Source organism: Chrysochloris asiatica, unplaced genomic scaffold (genome assembly GCF_000296735.1).
Source record: "Chrysochloris asiatica unplaced genomic scaffold, ChrAsi1.0 scaffold00035, whole genome shotgun sequence".
In the NCBI taxonomy this organism is placed as follows: Eukaryota; Metazoa; Chordata; class Mammalia; order Afrosoricida; family Chrysochloridae; genus Chrysochloris; species Chrysochloris asiatica.
This window is the reverse complement of record NW_006408553.1, coordinates 12,114,245-12,131,032: the sequence shown is the minus strand read 5'-3', so window position 1 is coordinate 12,131,032 and position 16,788 is coordinate 12,114,245. Positions and strand designations below refer to the sequence as shown.

The 16,788-nt window shown below is 35.9% G+C and overlaps 1 protein-coding gene across 1 annotated transcript in view; it reads left to right on the top strand.

The window, feature by feature from the left end:
• ADAM9 (ADAM metallopeptidase domain 9) overlaps positions 1–16,788 on the top strand; it is a 239,070-nt gene that overhangs the window by 211,049 nt on the left and 11,233 nt on the right. Inside the window, exons 17-20 of the mRNA XM_006859940.1 lie at positions 7,584–7,664; positions 8,437–8,542; positions 14,072–14,213; positions 16,410–16,497. Coding sequence (XP_006860002.1) covers positions 7,584–7,664; positions 8,437–8,542; positions 14,072–14,213; positions 16,410–16,497 — 417 coding nt within the window. The remainder of the gene's footprint in view (positions 1–7,583; positions 7,665–8,436; positions 8,543–14,071; positions 14,214–16,409; positions 16,498–16,788) is intronic.

Genomic DNA, 16,788 nt, shown 5'->3' with positions numbered 1-16,788 from the left:
ACTGTACACATGGACCTCCCCAGTTAGAGTACACAGGAATAAAATTGACTACATATATGGTAAGAGGTAGTAGAGAACTCAATATCATCAGGCAAAACAAGGCCAGGGGCTGACTACAGAAAAGACCATCCATTGCTTTTATGCAAGTTAAGGATGAAGAAAATTGAGCAAGTCCGCGAGAGCCAAAATAATGACCTTGAAAATACCCAACTGAATTTAGAGACTGTTGAACAACAAAATTGATTCATTAGACACTAATGACCAAAGACCAGAAGAGTTATGGAATGACATCAATAACATTTTATAGGAAGAAAGCAAAGGATCATTTAACAGGAAAAAAAGTAAAGACTAAAATGGATGTCAAGACTCTGAAACTTGCTCTTGAGTATAGAGAAACTAAAACGAATGGAAAAAATGAGGAATTAAAAGCTGAACAGAAATTTTCAAAGGGTAGCTTGAAAAGACAAAGTATTATAATACTAGGGTAAGTAAAAAATCATCCACTTTCCCATTGTATTGAAACACCTTTTCATGTCCACAGCTGATAACAACATTGAGCATACATGTGAAATGATTCTGTAGAGTACATGAGTTACAGTGGATTATGTTGCAAATCATTTGCAAATCAGCCATAGCTCTGCCTATGAAATAATCCACAACAGACTTGGGTTTCAAAAATTTTATGTGAGATGGGTACCAAAACAACTCACAGAAGAGCATAAACGAATGTTTGGACATCTGCAAACAAAATTTGGATTGATATTCAAAGGAAGGTAAAAGTTTCCTTTAAAAAATCTTTACTGGTGACTACACATGTATTCATCACTATGAGCCTGAGAGTAAATGGCAGAGTATGGAATGAAACATCCTCAATCGCCAACCAAGAAAAAATTCAAAAGTAAACCATTAGGTGGAAAGTTGATGCTTTACAGTTTTCTGGTATTCTTACGGGCCAGTATTGGAATACTATCAGGAAAAAGGTTCAGCAATCAACAGTGCTTGTTACAGTGAGATACTCACTGAAAAGCTGAAGCCTAAATTTTGAATTAAAAGCAGAGGACTTCTATCTGATAGCATTGTGATCTTGCATGGCAATACACACCTGCACACCTCTGCGCACACTGTTGACACTTCAAAAACTTTGTTTTGAGGTGTTAAAGTATCCTCTCTATAGTTCTGATCTTGTTTCATCGGAGTTTTATCTGTTTCATCCAATGGAAAATAGCCCTTTGAGGATGAAGATTCACTTCTGATGAAGTGAAGACAGTGGTGCATTTGCAGTTCATAGCTCAGCCGAAAAGATTTTTTAATAAGGGAATGAAAGCCTGTTGGCAGGTGAATGAAGTGTATTGAAAACCGAAGAGATTATGTCGAAAATATGATGTATTTGTCTTTTTGAAAAGTTGATTAAGTTCTGCAGCCAGAGTGCAGATAATTTTTGATTCATTCTCATAAAAAGTGCAAAGACCTGGAGTTAGAAAACCAAAAGGGAGGAACACACTGTTTTTCAAGTTGAAAGGGCTGAAGAAAAACTTTAAGTCTTAGGTTGCAATATTGAAGGACTCCATGGACAAAATACTGAATTATGCAGAAAACATCAAAAATAAAAAAAATAAAAAAAATAAAGGAGAAAGGAATACAGAAGCACTGTTTCTTAAAAAAGAAACAATGTTCAGCAATTTCAAGAGGTAGCATATGATCAAAAGCCCATAGTACTGAAGGGAGAAGTCAAGTTGGACTGAAGGCATTGGTAAAAATCAAGGTTCCAGGAATTGTTAGGAGACAAATCGAAATGTTTAAACAAATTTCTACAGCATTGGAGGCACTCACTCATCTATGCCATGAAATTTGGAAGATGCTTACCTGGCCAACTGATGGGAAGAGAGCCATATTTGTATCTGTTTAAAAGAGAGGTGACACGAGAATGCAGAAATCATCTAACAACATCATCAATGTCACATACAAGTAAAATTTTGCTGAAGATAATTAAAATACAGCTGCTACCAGAAATTCAAACAAGATTAAGAAGAGAATGTAGAACTACTAAGGATATCATGGCTGACATTAGATGAGTCTTGGCTGAAAGCAGAGAATACCAGAAAGATTATAATGTGCTTTATTGAATATGCAGACATTTTGACTGTGTAGATCATGACAAACTATGGATAACATTGAAAAGAATGAATATTTCAGAGTACTTCTTTGTGATCATTGGGAACCTGTGCATAGACTAAGATACAGTCATTAAAACAGTACAAGGAAATACTGAATGGTTTAATCAGGAAAGGTGTGCACCAGTGTTGTATACTTTCACCATACTTATTCAGTCTGAACATATAATTGGAGAAGCTTATATTATATGAAGATGAATGTGGCATCAGGTTTGGAGGAAGACTCATTAACAACATGTGATATGCAAATGAAACAACTTTGCTTGCTTGAAGTGAAGTCAACTTAAAGTACTTATTATTGATGAAGATCAGTGATCTCAGCCTTCAGTATGGGTTGCACCTCAGTGTAAAGAAAACAAAAATCCTTGTCACTGGACCCATGATAATAGATGGACACAGTTTTTGCAGTTGTCAAAGACTTCATTTTGCTTGGGCTCACAATCAATACTCATGGAAGCAAAAGTCAAGAAATTGAACAATATACATTAGGCACATCTGTACAAGATATCTTTGAAGTATTGAAGAGCAAAGATAATAAGTTTGAGGATTAAGGTGTATGTGACTAAAGCCATGGTATTTCCAATTGCCTCATATGCATTTGAAATTTGGACTTGAATAAGGAATACTGTAGATAGAAGAACTGATGCATTTGGATTATGGTGTTGACAAAGAATATTAAAAGTACTATGGATTGCCAGAAGATCAAACAGATCTGTCTTGGAAGAAGTGCAGCCAGAAAACACCTTAGAAGCCAGGATAGAGAGGTTTCGCCGCTCATATTTTGGACATGTTATCAGGAGGGATCATTCCCTGGAGAGTATCATGCTTAATAAAAAGTAGGGTCAGTGAAAATGAGAAAGAGCCATGATGAAATTGATTGACACAGTGGCATCAGCAATAGGCTGAAATTTAACAATTGTGAGGAAGGCTCAGGACCAGGCCATGTTTTGTCTTGTGGTGAATAGGGTTGATATGAGTTGGAACTAATTTGATGACACCTAACAATAACACGCCATTTTATATTTCCACTAACAATGGATAAGTGTTCCTATTTCTCCGTATCCTCATTTTCACTTATTATTTTCTGTTTTTCTCACATCTTTGGCAACACTTGCTATTTTCCGTTCTTATTGTCTTATCTGTCCTAATTGGTATGAAGTAGTACTTCTTCTAGCTTTGATTTGCATCCCCCCTAAGATCATTGAAACAGCCCTGGTGCTGCAAAAGTCAGAGCTCTCAGATGCTTACCAAAGGTGAGTGATTTGATGCTTCTGGATCTGGCAATCGGTTCCTGTAAAGATTAGTCTAGAAAACCATATAGGACAGTTAGTTCTGCTCTGTCATATAGTGTTTGTATAAGTTAGAATTGACTTGATGGCAACAGCAGTCGCTAATGATGGTGAGCCTCTTTTCATGTAATGACCACTGTATAGCTCTTTCAAGTTCTTTACCCATATTTTAGGTAAACATTTGTTTGTCTTCTTATTGTGGAATTGTAGGAATTTGTTATATATTCTGAGTGTTACCTCTTTATCAGGTAAATTGTCCCCAAATATTTTCTGTCATTGTATAGGTTGTCTCATCACTTTGTCAATAAAGCCTTATGATAAAAGTTTTTAATCCTGATGAAGTCCAATTTATTTTTTATTGCCTGTACTTTTGGTGTTGTGTCTTAGAATCTGTTGTCAAAAACTAGTTCTTGAAGCTTTATCCATATGCTTTTTGTTAGGAGTTTTGAGGATTTAATTCTTATATATAGATAATTGCTCTGCTTTCTGTTAATTTTCATATACGGTATTAGGTATGCATCAGACTTCATTATTTTGCATGTAGAGATCCAATTATGTCAGTATTGTTTATTGAAGAGACCATTGTTTCTCCATTGAATGGACTTACTATTCTTGTCAAAAATCAGTTGATAACAGATGTGTAGGTTTATCCTTGGACTTTCAATTCTATTTTATTGGTCTGTAGACTTATGCTTATACCAGCACCACACTGTTTACATTTCTGTAGCTTTATAGTACAATTTTAAATTGGGAAGTTTGAATCCTTTTATTTCTTTTCGTAGATAGTTTTGGCCCCTTGCAATTGCGTATGAATTTGAGAAGTAGCTTTTTCAATTCTGCAGAAAAGATTTTTGGAATTTTGATAGGAATGGTATTGAGTCTATAAATAGTATTGCATAGTATTGTCATTTTAATAGTACTAAGTCTTACAATTCATGGCCATGGGAGGCTTTTAATTTGTAGTGACATAGTTTAATAACATTTCATCCTATTTCTGTGTTCTTAAGTACTTCTGGTTTTAAACACTTTTTTGATATTTCCTACTTTATCTCTTTTGTTGATATCAAACTAGTTGTATGTGTCTGTGTATGAGAGAGAGGGAGAGAGATAATTTGGCAGTTATGTTTCTGTTCTACTAATTTAACATAGTAATATATGTATGTGGGTGTATCGAATGCTTCAAATCTGTTGTTGAGATGATCTCTAAATTCAGATGAGATATGCTCATGGTCATGGTAGCGTAGTGGTTACGAATCAGGCTGTGAACCACAAGGTCAGCAGTTTGAAGCTACCAGCTGCTCCGCGGGAGAAAGATGAGGCTTTCTGCTCCTGTAAAGATTTACAGCCTCGGAAACCCTGTTCAGGGTCACTATGAGTCGGAACTGACTCAACGGCATTTAACAACAACAGCAATGCTCATGGTCATGTTTTGACTCTCGTGGACTTGTTTTAATTTTCTTCAGCTGCAGCATGATCTTGCATATGAGCAATTGATGGTCTGTTTTGCAGTCTGCCATTGGCCTTGTTTTGGCTGCTGATGTGGAGCTTTTCTGATTTCTGTGTATTCTATCTAGTCAACTCCATGTATATAATCGTCTTTTATGATGTTTCAAAAAGGTATTTGTGTTCACGTAGTGTGTGGAGTAGTAGGACAAGACCATGTGTAAATGGTCTGTAAAAGTCCAGGGTTGTGAGCTGTCTGCTACCCATTCTTTCTACATTCGGACCCCAACTTGGGCTGTAGTGAACACATGTCCGAGAGATGCACCAACACTACCTGGCCAAAGGTGACTTTCAAAGATGTGGCTGTGACCTTCACATGGGAGGAGTGGGAGCAGCCGAGCTTAGCCCAAAGGATCTTGTATTGGAGGTGATGCTAGAGACCCACAGGATTCTGGTGTCACTGGGTAACAGAGTAAACTTTAAGACCAGAGAACCAGCCTGCAGCTTCTCAGCCAGTCTTGTCTGATGGAAACTTCCTGCAGGGAAGCCTGATTCAGAGAGCTTCAAGAGACTCCAGGTTTGGGCAAGCCAGGGATCTGGAAAAGCAGAAAAAAATCATTGAGGTCACATACAAGAATACCCATACTGGAAAAATGAGTCTTGAAGATGATGGTTTGGTAGACTTCAGAATCTGCTGGCGAGGATGTAAAGAGACTGGAACCCTCCTACACTGCTGGTGGGATTGCAAAATGGTCCAACCACTCTGGAAAACAGTATGGCACTTTCTGAGAAAGTTGGAAATAGAAATACCTTATGATCCAGCAATTCCTCTGCTTGGTATATATCCACAAGAAATATGAGTCACAACACGAGAAGATATATAAACACCAGTGCTCATAGCAGCACTATTCACAATAGCAAAAAGATGGAGGCAGCCTAAGTGCCTATCAATGGAAGAATGGATAAACAAACTTTGATACATACACACAATGGAATATTATGCTACTTTGAAGAAAAACCAAGGACACTGCAAGCCACCGCATAACATGGAGTGAACCTTGAGGACATTATGCTGTGTGAAATTAGTTAGTCACAAAAGGACAAATATTGCATAAAACCATTATTGTAAAAGCTTAAGAAAAGATACCCATACTAAAAGGGGGGAAAAAAAAAAGCTTTGTTGGTTACCACTAAGGGGTGGGTTGGGGGGTGGAGGGAGTGGTTGGTAGAGCACAGAGTAGGGGATAGATACATCATAGTTTGGGTGTTGGGGAGGGCAATACAGAAGAAGGGGGAGGGGGATGGAAGAACAAGGTAGATAGAGGAACACTGAGGCTGGTTTGCATGGGCTGTATTTTAAAAAAGAAAAAAAAAATTAAAAAAAAAAACACAATAGGATGAATGCAAAACCAATGCTCTCGCATATAAACTATCACCCAATTCACAATAAAAGCTTTTAAAAAAAGTCTTTGTATGTAAAAAAAATGTATTTTGGATTCTATAATCAGGAGAACTGAGTGGCTGGAGTATAGGTAAAAAGTGACTTTTTATTTTAGAGGCTTATGTGCTTTTTGAATGTTAAATCATATCAGTATGTTTTTAATTTGAAAATTAGTTTAAAATTATTAAAGGAAACCGAATTTGGGGATCCTCTGACTCTAAATACATTTTTGGCCAAATCTGTGTACTTTTAGAATAATAAAGACATTTATCAATGTCTAGTTGTTTTCTAAGTGCTCTTTATTTTACTCCATCATTTCAGTGCTCTGATTTTGTATATGTCCTTGTTAAAGGTACTAACTCATAGCAACCCTGCATGGGGGGTTTCCAAGGAACTTGCTGGTAGGTTTGAACCTAAGAAAGTTAAAAATAGCAATTTAGTAATTTTTTAAATATATAGTTAGTGGTTTTTTTCCTTTAGTATAACAAAAGAGCAATTGTCACAAAAATCAGTCTTTCAGAAAACTGAAGAATTCCTAAGTTTGATTTGATTTCTTATTCTCAATAATGATGACTTTGATATCTTTTGCAAAATTTAACACTCATTTCTGTACCATATCTCATTTCACGAATTCATTTCTAGAACCATATAAGGTAATAATTTAGTTTTAATTGAATTGTCTGTTATTTTATCACTAATTATGATACTATAAGAGGTTTCATTTCATCAGTAAAGTTTTATTATTATTTTTTGAAAAAATTATAACTTTAAATGAGTTTCAAGTTTTATTACCAAATGCTCTGATATCATAATAATAACAAGATTATAAATGTGGTCCATTTATGTGAAATATTTTATCCATAGATAATCTTATTATTGAGTCTTCCTTGTTGTCCTGGGGTCTGCATTATCTAATCACTTTTGATTGAAAAAGTTACCTGTGATTATTTTACTTCAAACCTTCCCATCTCTATGCACAAGAAGGGGTAGACTGTAGTTTTATCTTTGCTTTTGGACATTGTATCATCTTGTCTTTTTGTAATCATTAATTCTGTCAGTTAGCTAATTTCGTTTATCCCCCCACCATATTTCAAAATAGAGAATGGGATTAGCTATTCTTTGAAAGTCTGAAAGAATTTATCAATGAAATCATCTGAGCCTAGATCTTTTTTTATGGAAACTTCTTTGTTAATGTGTTCAATTTTTCCTCATTCAGTAGTTCCCTTTTTTCTTTTCCAGGTCTGTAGAAACTTCCAGTGTGTAAATGCTTCTGTTCTGCATTATGACTGTGATATTCAAAAAAAGTGTCATGGACATGGGGTAGGTAATAATTTTCTTTGGTTTGTTCATGGAAGTAGTACTGAATAATCAGAATTCTGAGTTAGGATTAGGCGAGGCCTTCCAGGATTTTAGATATCTAGATGTTGAAGAGTTAGATATCCAATAAAATTTTCATTCTTAAAAAGAGTGTGTAAATTTCCACTGAGTAGTATCCAATCTGCCTGGGCAGGACTGATGAAGGAGATGGGGATAGCACTCATGTGGTACAATAGTGAATAATTAATATCAGGACTGACTGTGAGGGTTGAAAATGTAAAGGTGACGTTTTGTAACAACAGGAAGGAAGTGGTTGACTTTGCAAGCCAGGAGTGGAGGTCTCTGGGATGATCAAGGGAGAATAGTGGAGTGCGGGACCCTACGGAGAGAAACAGTGACGCCAGAGATGGAGGCAGAGATGATGACGTAGAGAGATGGAGTGGTTGGGGACTCTAGACCCAGATTGGGAGAGGGGCTGTGTGCTGAGGACCAGGGGGCAGGCTTGCGGCGTATACCCTTTGGTTGGTTGATGATGCACAGAGGAGATTGTAACCATGGAAATGTAAAAATGATGTACAGTAGGATGAGTGTAAAGCTAATGTTCTCCCATGTTATCACATAATTCATAATGAAACAGTTAAAAAAAGAAAAACTAAAAGAAAAAAAAAAAGGTCTATGAATTTATAAGAATCCTTTCTGTTGGTTTCCATTCTTGAACTAATGATACAGAGCAACATTCACAATTAACAAAAGTGGTATTTTCATTGTTTTGTAGATATGTAACAGCAATAAGAACTGTCATTGTGAAGATGGTTGGGCCCCTCCAAATTGTGAGAATAAAGGATATGGAGGAAGTGTGGACAGTGGACCTACGTACAATGGCAAGTTATACATGAATTTTGTGTTTCTTTAGAGGCCCAAGTTAGAAACCTCATGCTTCTCTCTCTGTTTTTACATCAGTTGAAAATTAAATTATGTTGATTCTGCCTCAGTTCCTCACCAAAGTTTTCATCCCCATTTATTACTTTCAATTTCTTGCCTGAGCTTACATATGTTGTTGTTGTTGTTAAGTGCCGTCGAGTCGATTCTGACCTATTGCGAGCGTACATATACAGCTTCTTAATATGGTCCTCTGTTTCCCATCTTGTTTTCTATACTCCACATTTCACACATAATAAAGAGTTTAGTGTTTTCCTTCAAGGAGTCACTTTAAATTGAGTAATTCTTTTATTTTAATTTGAATCATTCTTCATTGCTAGTAGAAAGAAATGCAGAGACACTTAATGTGGCTTATAAGGTGCTACATGATTTGCCCCTCGCCTACTTTTCCAACTTCATTTCTCTGTAATATAATTTTCGCTGACAGGCTCTTCCTTACCTCTGAAACTTCGGGCCATGTTATTTACACATGGTTGGATCTCTGATAATTGTTATCTAGGTTGCAGTTTATACGTAATTTTTTCTAAAAAGTTTTCTCTGATACCCTAAATATGCATTAATATGCTCCTTCTATTTGCTCTCCCCGTACTCTTAACAGTATTGCATACTAGAGTAATCGCCTATTTACTTATTTTTATTCCCTGGTAGATTATGAGCTCCTTGTTTACCATTATATTCCTAGTGAGAACATGCGCTTTCTTTCTCTTGTGTAAATGCTAGATGAAATAGCCAGTTCATATGGTAAGTTCCTGTTTAACTTTTAAGAAACTGCCAAACTGTTTTCAAAAGTAGTTATACCATTTTGAATTTTCATCAGCTGACTTCTAGTTCCTCAACATCCTCATCAACACTTGGTGTGACCAGTCTTTTAAATTTTAGCCAGTCTAAGAAGTATACAGTGGTATTTCAGTGTGGTTTTAATTTTTGCTCAATGGTGCACCTGCTCATTCTTTGAGGGTAGCAAGGATTGTCCTTTGAGAATTCCATTGGGAAACCTTACCACTTAGTATTTCCTAAATTCTGTGAGTTCTGAAGAATTATGTAGAAAGCAGCAGATCAGAAGTGAGGGGGAACTAGGGACCCCAAAGATTATGACTGGCATCCAGTAGCCTAGTGGGAAACCCCTTAAGTTTGTAGCCAGCAGGTCAGAAGTGAGAGTGTTGTAAGAAGAACCTAAGTTTGCAACTGGTGTCTGAAGTTCTGGCAGACTTGGCAGCGTAAAAGACGTTGTCTTTTAATTTATGACGTTAGCTAACTCTGGGTGGTAAGCACTGCATTTATAATTGGGATAGGAATTGAAGTCTTTAGGAATAGACTGAAATCTATTGAAACAATTGTGCTTTCATTTTCAGCTCAAAATATTTCTAATCTGATTTTTTTCTCTGACCATGGATTATTTAGAAATTGTTATTTTATTTCCAATTATGTTGTTGTTGTTAAGTGCTGTTAAGCCAGGTCTGACTCACAGCGACCCTTTATAGGGTTTCCAAAAAGTGGCTGGTGGGTTCGAACTACTGACCTTGTGGTTCCAAACCGACCTTGTGGTCCAGTGCATTATCCTGTAGCATGGAAAATGGAATTAAAAGTAATGGATATTTTCCATGAACATTTTAAGCCCCGTCATATTTGGATGTTTCTCTGATGTCTTAAAGTTGATGATTTCCAATTTTATACTATTATAGACAGAGAACATATTTTGTATTACTGAAATCCATTTAACATTTTTTGAAGCTTGTCTTAATACCTTCAATTTGGCTATCTTGGTAAGTTGTTCTGTGTACATTTGAAAATAATGCATATTTTACTATTGTATAGAGTGTTCTCTGAGTATTAATTAGGTCAAGTTGTTTGTTTGATTGGCATTTAAATCTTACATACTTTTACTATTTTTCTGTCTACTTTTTCTGCCAATTATTAAAAAGAGAATATTGAAATCTCTGGCTATCGCTACAATATTTGTCTGTTTCTCCTTGCAATTTTATAAGCTTTTGTTTCATGCATTGTGAAACTAGAGCCCTGATGTGGCATTGTAAGATAAGCACTGGACTACTAAACGCAAGGTTGGTGGTTGAAACCCACCAGCCACTCCTTGGAAAACCCTATACAGAGTTGCTATGAGTTGGAACACACCAGACTCAAAGGTACTTTAACAATTGTGAAACTCTTACTAGGCACACAGACTCTTAACATTGTTCTGGCCTCTTGATAAGTTGAACCTTTTATCATAATGAAATAACTCTCTTTATTTCATTGTGTGGATTAAAGTTTCATGTGAGATATCCTTAAATTTCTGCTTGAAAGACTTCTTTTTCTACATTTCTTATAATGCAGGTCTGCAAATGAAAATTTCTTTTGTATCTCTAAATTTGAAGAAGTCTTTATTTTATTTTGTTTTCTCAAAGATAATTAAAAAGGTTAAATAATTATAGGTGACCTTCCCCCCACTTCTTTACTTCTTCAGAGATGTTGCTACGTTGTCTTCTGGCTTGTATTTTTTATCTGAGAAATCTACAGTTGTCCTTTTTTATATTCTTTATGAAATGTTACCTTTCTCCCCTTCTAGCTGCTTTTAAGTTTTTTTTTTTTCATTGGTTTCAGACAATTGATTATAATTTGCCTTAGTGTGCTTGGAACTTCTGAGGCTTTTGAATCTGTGGTTTTGGGTTTTTCTTCAAATTTGGAAAGTTTTCGGCCACTATTTATTCAAAAAAATTTTTTTTTTCTTCTCGCCTCTCCTTCAGGGACTCCAGTTATTTAGTTACAAGGCTACTTGCAATTTCCACATGTCACTGACTCTGTGTTTTTAATTTGGAATAGAATTTGCTATTATGCAGGTGTACTCTTCTTCTGCAAGGTCTAATCTACCATTACATTAATTCCATCTAGTGTATTGTCCAACTCAGGCATTATTGTTTTCATTTCTAGAAGTCCCATTTGTGTCATTTCAAATATTTTCATGTTCCCCATTCTAATGAAAGGTGACCTTAGAGAATGTAAAAATTATTGACCAATGTCATTAATATCACATGCAAGTAAAATTTTGCTGAAGACAATTCAAAAGCAATTGCAGCACTACATTGACAGGGAACTGTTAGAAATTCAAACCAGATTCAAAATATGATGTGGAATGAGGGACATCATTACTGATGTCAGGTGGATCTTGAATAAAAGCAGAGAATACCAGAATACCTATAATTTATTGACTATGCAAATGTGTTCTACTGTGGGGATCATAACAAACCATGGATAGCATTAAAAAGAGTGATAATGTCCAGAACACTTGTGTTCATGAGGAACCTGTACATAAACAAATAGACAGTTGTTTTAACAGAACAAAGGACTACAACATGTTTTAAAATCAGGAAAGGTGTGCAGTAGTGTTTTATCTTTTTATACTTATTTTATCTGTATGCTGAACAAATAATTTGAGAAGCTGGATTATATGAAAAAGTATGTGGCATCAAGATTGGAGGAAGATAACACAGCCTTGCTTGCTGAAAGCAAAGAGGACTTGAGGCACTTGCTGATGAAGATCAAACAATATAGCATTCAGTTTTTAGTATACTCAATATAAAGAAAACAGAAATCCTCACAACTGGACCAATAAATAATATCATGATAAATGGAGGAAAGATTGAAGTTGTCCAGAATTTTATTTTGCTTAGGTCCACAATGCGACGGGGGAAGAGCTGCCTCCTTAAAGTAGAGTTGACCGTGATGATGCAAATGGAGAAAAGCCCATGGGAGAAAAGCCCACAGGACCTTCGTTTGCTAATGGGGCACAACTCAAAATGACGAGAAACAGCTGTAAACATTCATTAATAATCAGAACATGGAATGTACAAAGTATGAATCTAGGAAAATTAGAAATTGTCAAAAATGGAATGCATAAACATCGATATCTTAGGCATTAATGAGTTGAAATAGACAAAATGGTATTGACCATTTTGAATCTGACAACCACCTGGTTTACTATGCCGGGAATGACAAATTGAAGAGAAATGGTATTGCATTCATCGTCAAAAAGAACATATCCAGATCAGTCATGAGGTACAATATCCATGCGCCTACCGGGAAGCCCAGTTAATACCACTATTATTCAAATTTATGCACCACCCACTAAAGCCAGTGAGGATAAAATAAAAGAATTCTACCAACGTCTTCAATCTGAAATTGATCAAACATGCAATCAAGATGTATTGATCATTAGTGTGATTGGAATGCAAAGGTTGGGAGCAAAGACGAATGGTCAGTAGTTGGAAAATATAGCCTTGGTGATAGAAATGATGTTGAAGATTGCATGATAGAATTCTGCAAAATCAATGATTTGTTCATTTCAAATACCTTCTTTAGACAGCATAAGAGACGACTATACACATGGATCTTGCCAGATGGCAGCATCAATGGGCTCAAGCGTGGCAAAAATAATGAGGTTGGCCCAGGATCGGGCAGTTTCATTCTGCTGTGTATAAGGTTGCTATGAGTTGCTACTGACTCGATGGCACGTAACAACAACAACGAAGTCCACTGCTATGGCTAAGGTTTTCAGTGACTAACCATTCAGAAGTGTTATGATTCTCCTTCTTCCTAGTCTATGTTTGGAAGCTCAACTAAAATTTCTCCACTATGGGTGGCCCTGCTGGTACTTAAAAATACTTCTAGCATCACAGCAACACTAAAACTGCCACAGTATACTAAACTGACAGATGAATGGCGGGTGTATCAGTTTGTTGTTGTTATGTGCCATGGAGTCTGTTCTGACTCATAGCGACCCTGCACAGGGTTTCCGAGGCTGTAAATCTTTACAGGAGCAGAAACCCTCATCTTTCTCCTGTGGAACAGCCGGTAGTTTCGAACTGCTGACCCTGAGGATAGCAGCCCAATTCATAACCACTATGCTACCAGAGCTCCTTGGTGTATCAGTAGGACACTGGTTATGTAAAACAATAGAGCTTCATTTGAATGGAGTTTTTTATGAATGTATGGAAAATGAACATGTCCTCTGTCTTCATTTAGAAAGACAAACAGTAAGTGGAAAAAGTAAGGTGAAGAACAGTGTTTTTATTATGCCACTTTTTGCATTTCATTTGGGCAGTGTTTCATTCTGTTGTGCATAGGGTCGCTATGAGTTGGTACCAACTCGATGGCACCTAAGGACAACAACCAACTTTTTGTGAAAGTGTTGACAATGAAAACATACTTGGTTCTTACAGTTGTATAAAGAAATACTGTAAGGTTATATAAAACTAATGAAAGTGATTATATTGGGTATGCGGAAATAGAGTGGACAAAGATGAAGGTGTGAGTGAGATTTTGCAGTAATTTTCTATGTTTGAATTTTGAACTATGTGACTGTGTTACCTATTAAAAATTTAATGTAAGAACATTTATAATGGTGTATAGTATACTCTAGGTAGTATGAATTAGCATCAAACTTAATGACTCTCAATATAATTTTTTTTTCTCTCTAGAAAAGGATACTTCACTGAGAGATGGACTTCTGATATTCTTCTTTCTAATTGTTCCCCTTATTGTTTTTGCTGCTTTTGTATTCTTCAAGAGAGATCAATTATGGAAAAGCTTCTTCAGAAAGAAGAGATCACAAACATATGAGTACTTAGAATTTTTTTTCTTTTCAAATTTATATTTAAATAATTTAAAGTAATAACTTAGAGGCTGACATTCTTTTAATAATAAGGTTCTTAGTTCAATCTTTAATCTTCTGAGATGATTGGCAGTGTTTAAAATGTATTGAAGGACTGTCCCATTAAAAAACCCTCTGTGGCTGTCTCAGTTGTAACACATAGTGATCCTATAGGACAGAATAGAACTGTTCCATAAGGTTTTAAAGGTGTAATCTTTGTGGAGCAGATTGCCACATATTTTACACGTGGAATGGCTGGTGGTTAGAACTGCTGCTCTTAAAATTAGCAGCTGAGTGCCTCATCAGGCATCATCAATACTCGTTTTAGTGAAGGTCCCTAGGTAGTGCCGATGGCTTATGCTTGGCTGGTAGCCAGAAGGTTGGCACTTTGAATACACCCAGTAGCTCGATGGGAGAAAAGACCTGGTGATCTGCTTCTGTAATGATTATAGCCAATAAAACTATAAAGCACTTCTACTCTGTTAACACATGGGATCTCCATGGGTTGGAACTGACTTGATAGCAAAAGATAGTAACAACAGTAAAATGTAGTGGTGACCACACCACCTGTTGTGATGGTGAGGAGAAAGGACCTCCCTATGTAATTTTTGATTGTGGGATAAATACAATTTTTATTTATGACTTCTAATTTAGGCTTCCTAATTAGCAATTATGGATTGCTGGTGGCACAGTGGTTAAGTGCTTGGCTACTAATTTAAAGGTTTGTGTTTTGAACCCACCCAGTGGCTCCATGGGAGAAAGACTTGGTGATTTGCTTTTGTAAAGATTATTGTTGCTAAGTGCCGTCAAGTCGGTTCTGACCCATAGTGACCCTGTCTAGGGTTTCCGAGGAGCGACTGGTGAGCTTGAACCACCGACCTTGCAGTCCAGCACATTAACCCACAGTGCCATACCAGGCTGTAAAGATTATAGCCTAGAAAATGCTATGGAATAGTTCTTTCTCCTTTGTCACATAGGGACTCTGAGTTGAAAATTGACTTGGCACCTAACAGCACAATAATTAGAGATTAAAATATGGGAGAAAGGTGAAAAAAATTTTATTCCACATCTTTATCTCAAGAATCAGTACTCAAAGATGAAAACATTTAAAAATCTCAGTTTTGAAAACAGATTTTGTGAATTATAAGCTTCTAAGAAATAGTTTTTGCTTGAAGAAATTTATTGTTGTCATTATTCAAAGATTTGATATATCAAGTCTGTGTGTTAGATTCTCACACATTTCATTTATTCTTATGGATTTGACTATCAATTCTAATGAGATGGTATTAAAATGCAATGCAGACCTCTGACTCAGATCTGAATTTAAGTTCCTGGTAGAGTCATTTGCTAGAAATACCATCTGGAGCAGTAAATAAGTCTCTTTGACCCTGAGTTTCCTGCCCCTAAAATGGGAATAGTAATAGTACCAATTTTGTAGGGTTGATGTGAGGATTAAATGAGGAAATTTGCTTTGCTGGCACATTGTAGCTACTTAAGAACTAGTTGTTAATGTTGTTAAAGTAATGGTTTCCACATATACCTTGATTGCTTACCTTTGCTTAATTGCCCTATTTCTCACTTTTTTTTTTAAGTATATAATATTTTTCAAGACATTTTTATTTCTGCCCTTTGTCTCACTTCCTAGCACTCTTTAGACTGACCAATTCATGTAGACAATTCCCCAATCTGCATATCTGATAGTTTCAGAACTACAGTAATACATCTCTGCCTAGCTTTCTTGCTGTCACCTGGCTATCTAAAACTCAGCGTATGTCTTTCCAGCCAACTAGTTTCCTCCTCCCACACATCCTAATTTTCAGTTAGTACTTCCAGTTTTATGCATGTAGTCTAAGATTATGTTTTTACTCTTCTCAGATTTTAGGACGACTCAAGGAGGAAATTTGGGAGCATTGATTGTCTAATTGACCACATTTCATAATTAATTAGAATTTAAGTTTCTTTAATTGTAAAATGAGGTTAATCATGCTTTCTAATACTGTAAAGGTTTAAAAATGGGTGAAAGGTATTAAAAGTACTGTACAGATTTCAGTTATCAATATGATTGTCGTAACCAGCATCAGATTCTGTATTTGGGAAAGTATGAGGTATGTGTAACATGTCATATACTTTTTAAACTTTTAGAAAAAAATAATTTTATCTTTTAGATCAGATGACAAAAACCAAGCAAATGTCCCTAGACAACAAGTGAGTGCCCCTCGCTTTGCCTCTCCAGTGATTCCTCCCAGAGAAGCTGTAAGTTTAAAATGAAAAATTCATTGTTTTTTGCTATATTAAACTATTACATGTTTGACAATTTCATTATAAAATGATAATTGCTACATAAATTTAGGCATGATATAGATATTTCTCAAGAATTAAGGAACTAGAATTAGATAGTTCCTGGGTTAAAGGATTTTCAACTGTTCGCTGGCTCAGATGACAAGGGAAAAAGCCATCCAGACATTAAAAATGTCTTGCCTTGAAACCAAGAGGGGGAAATGATATGAAACATGTGATATATATATATATATATATATATATATA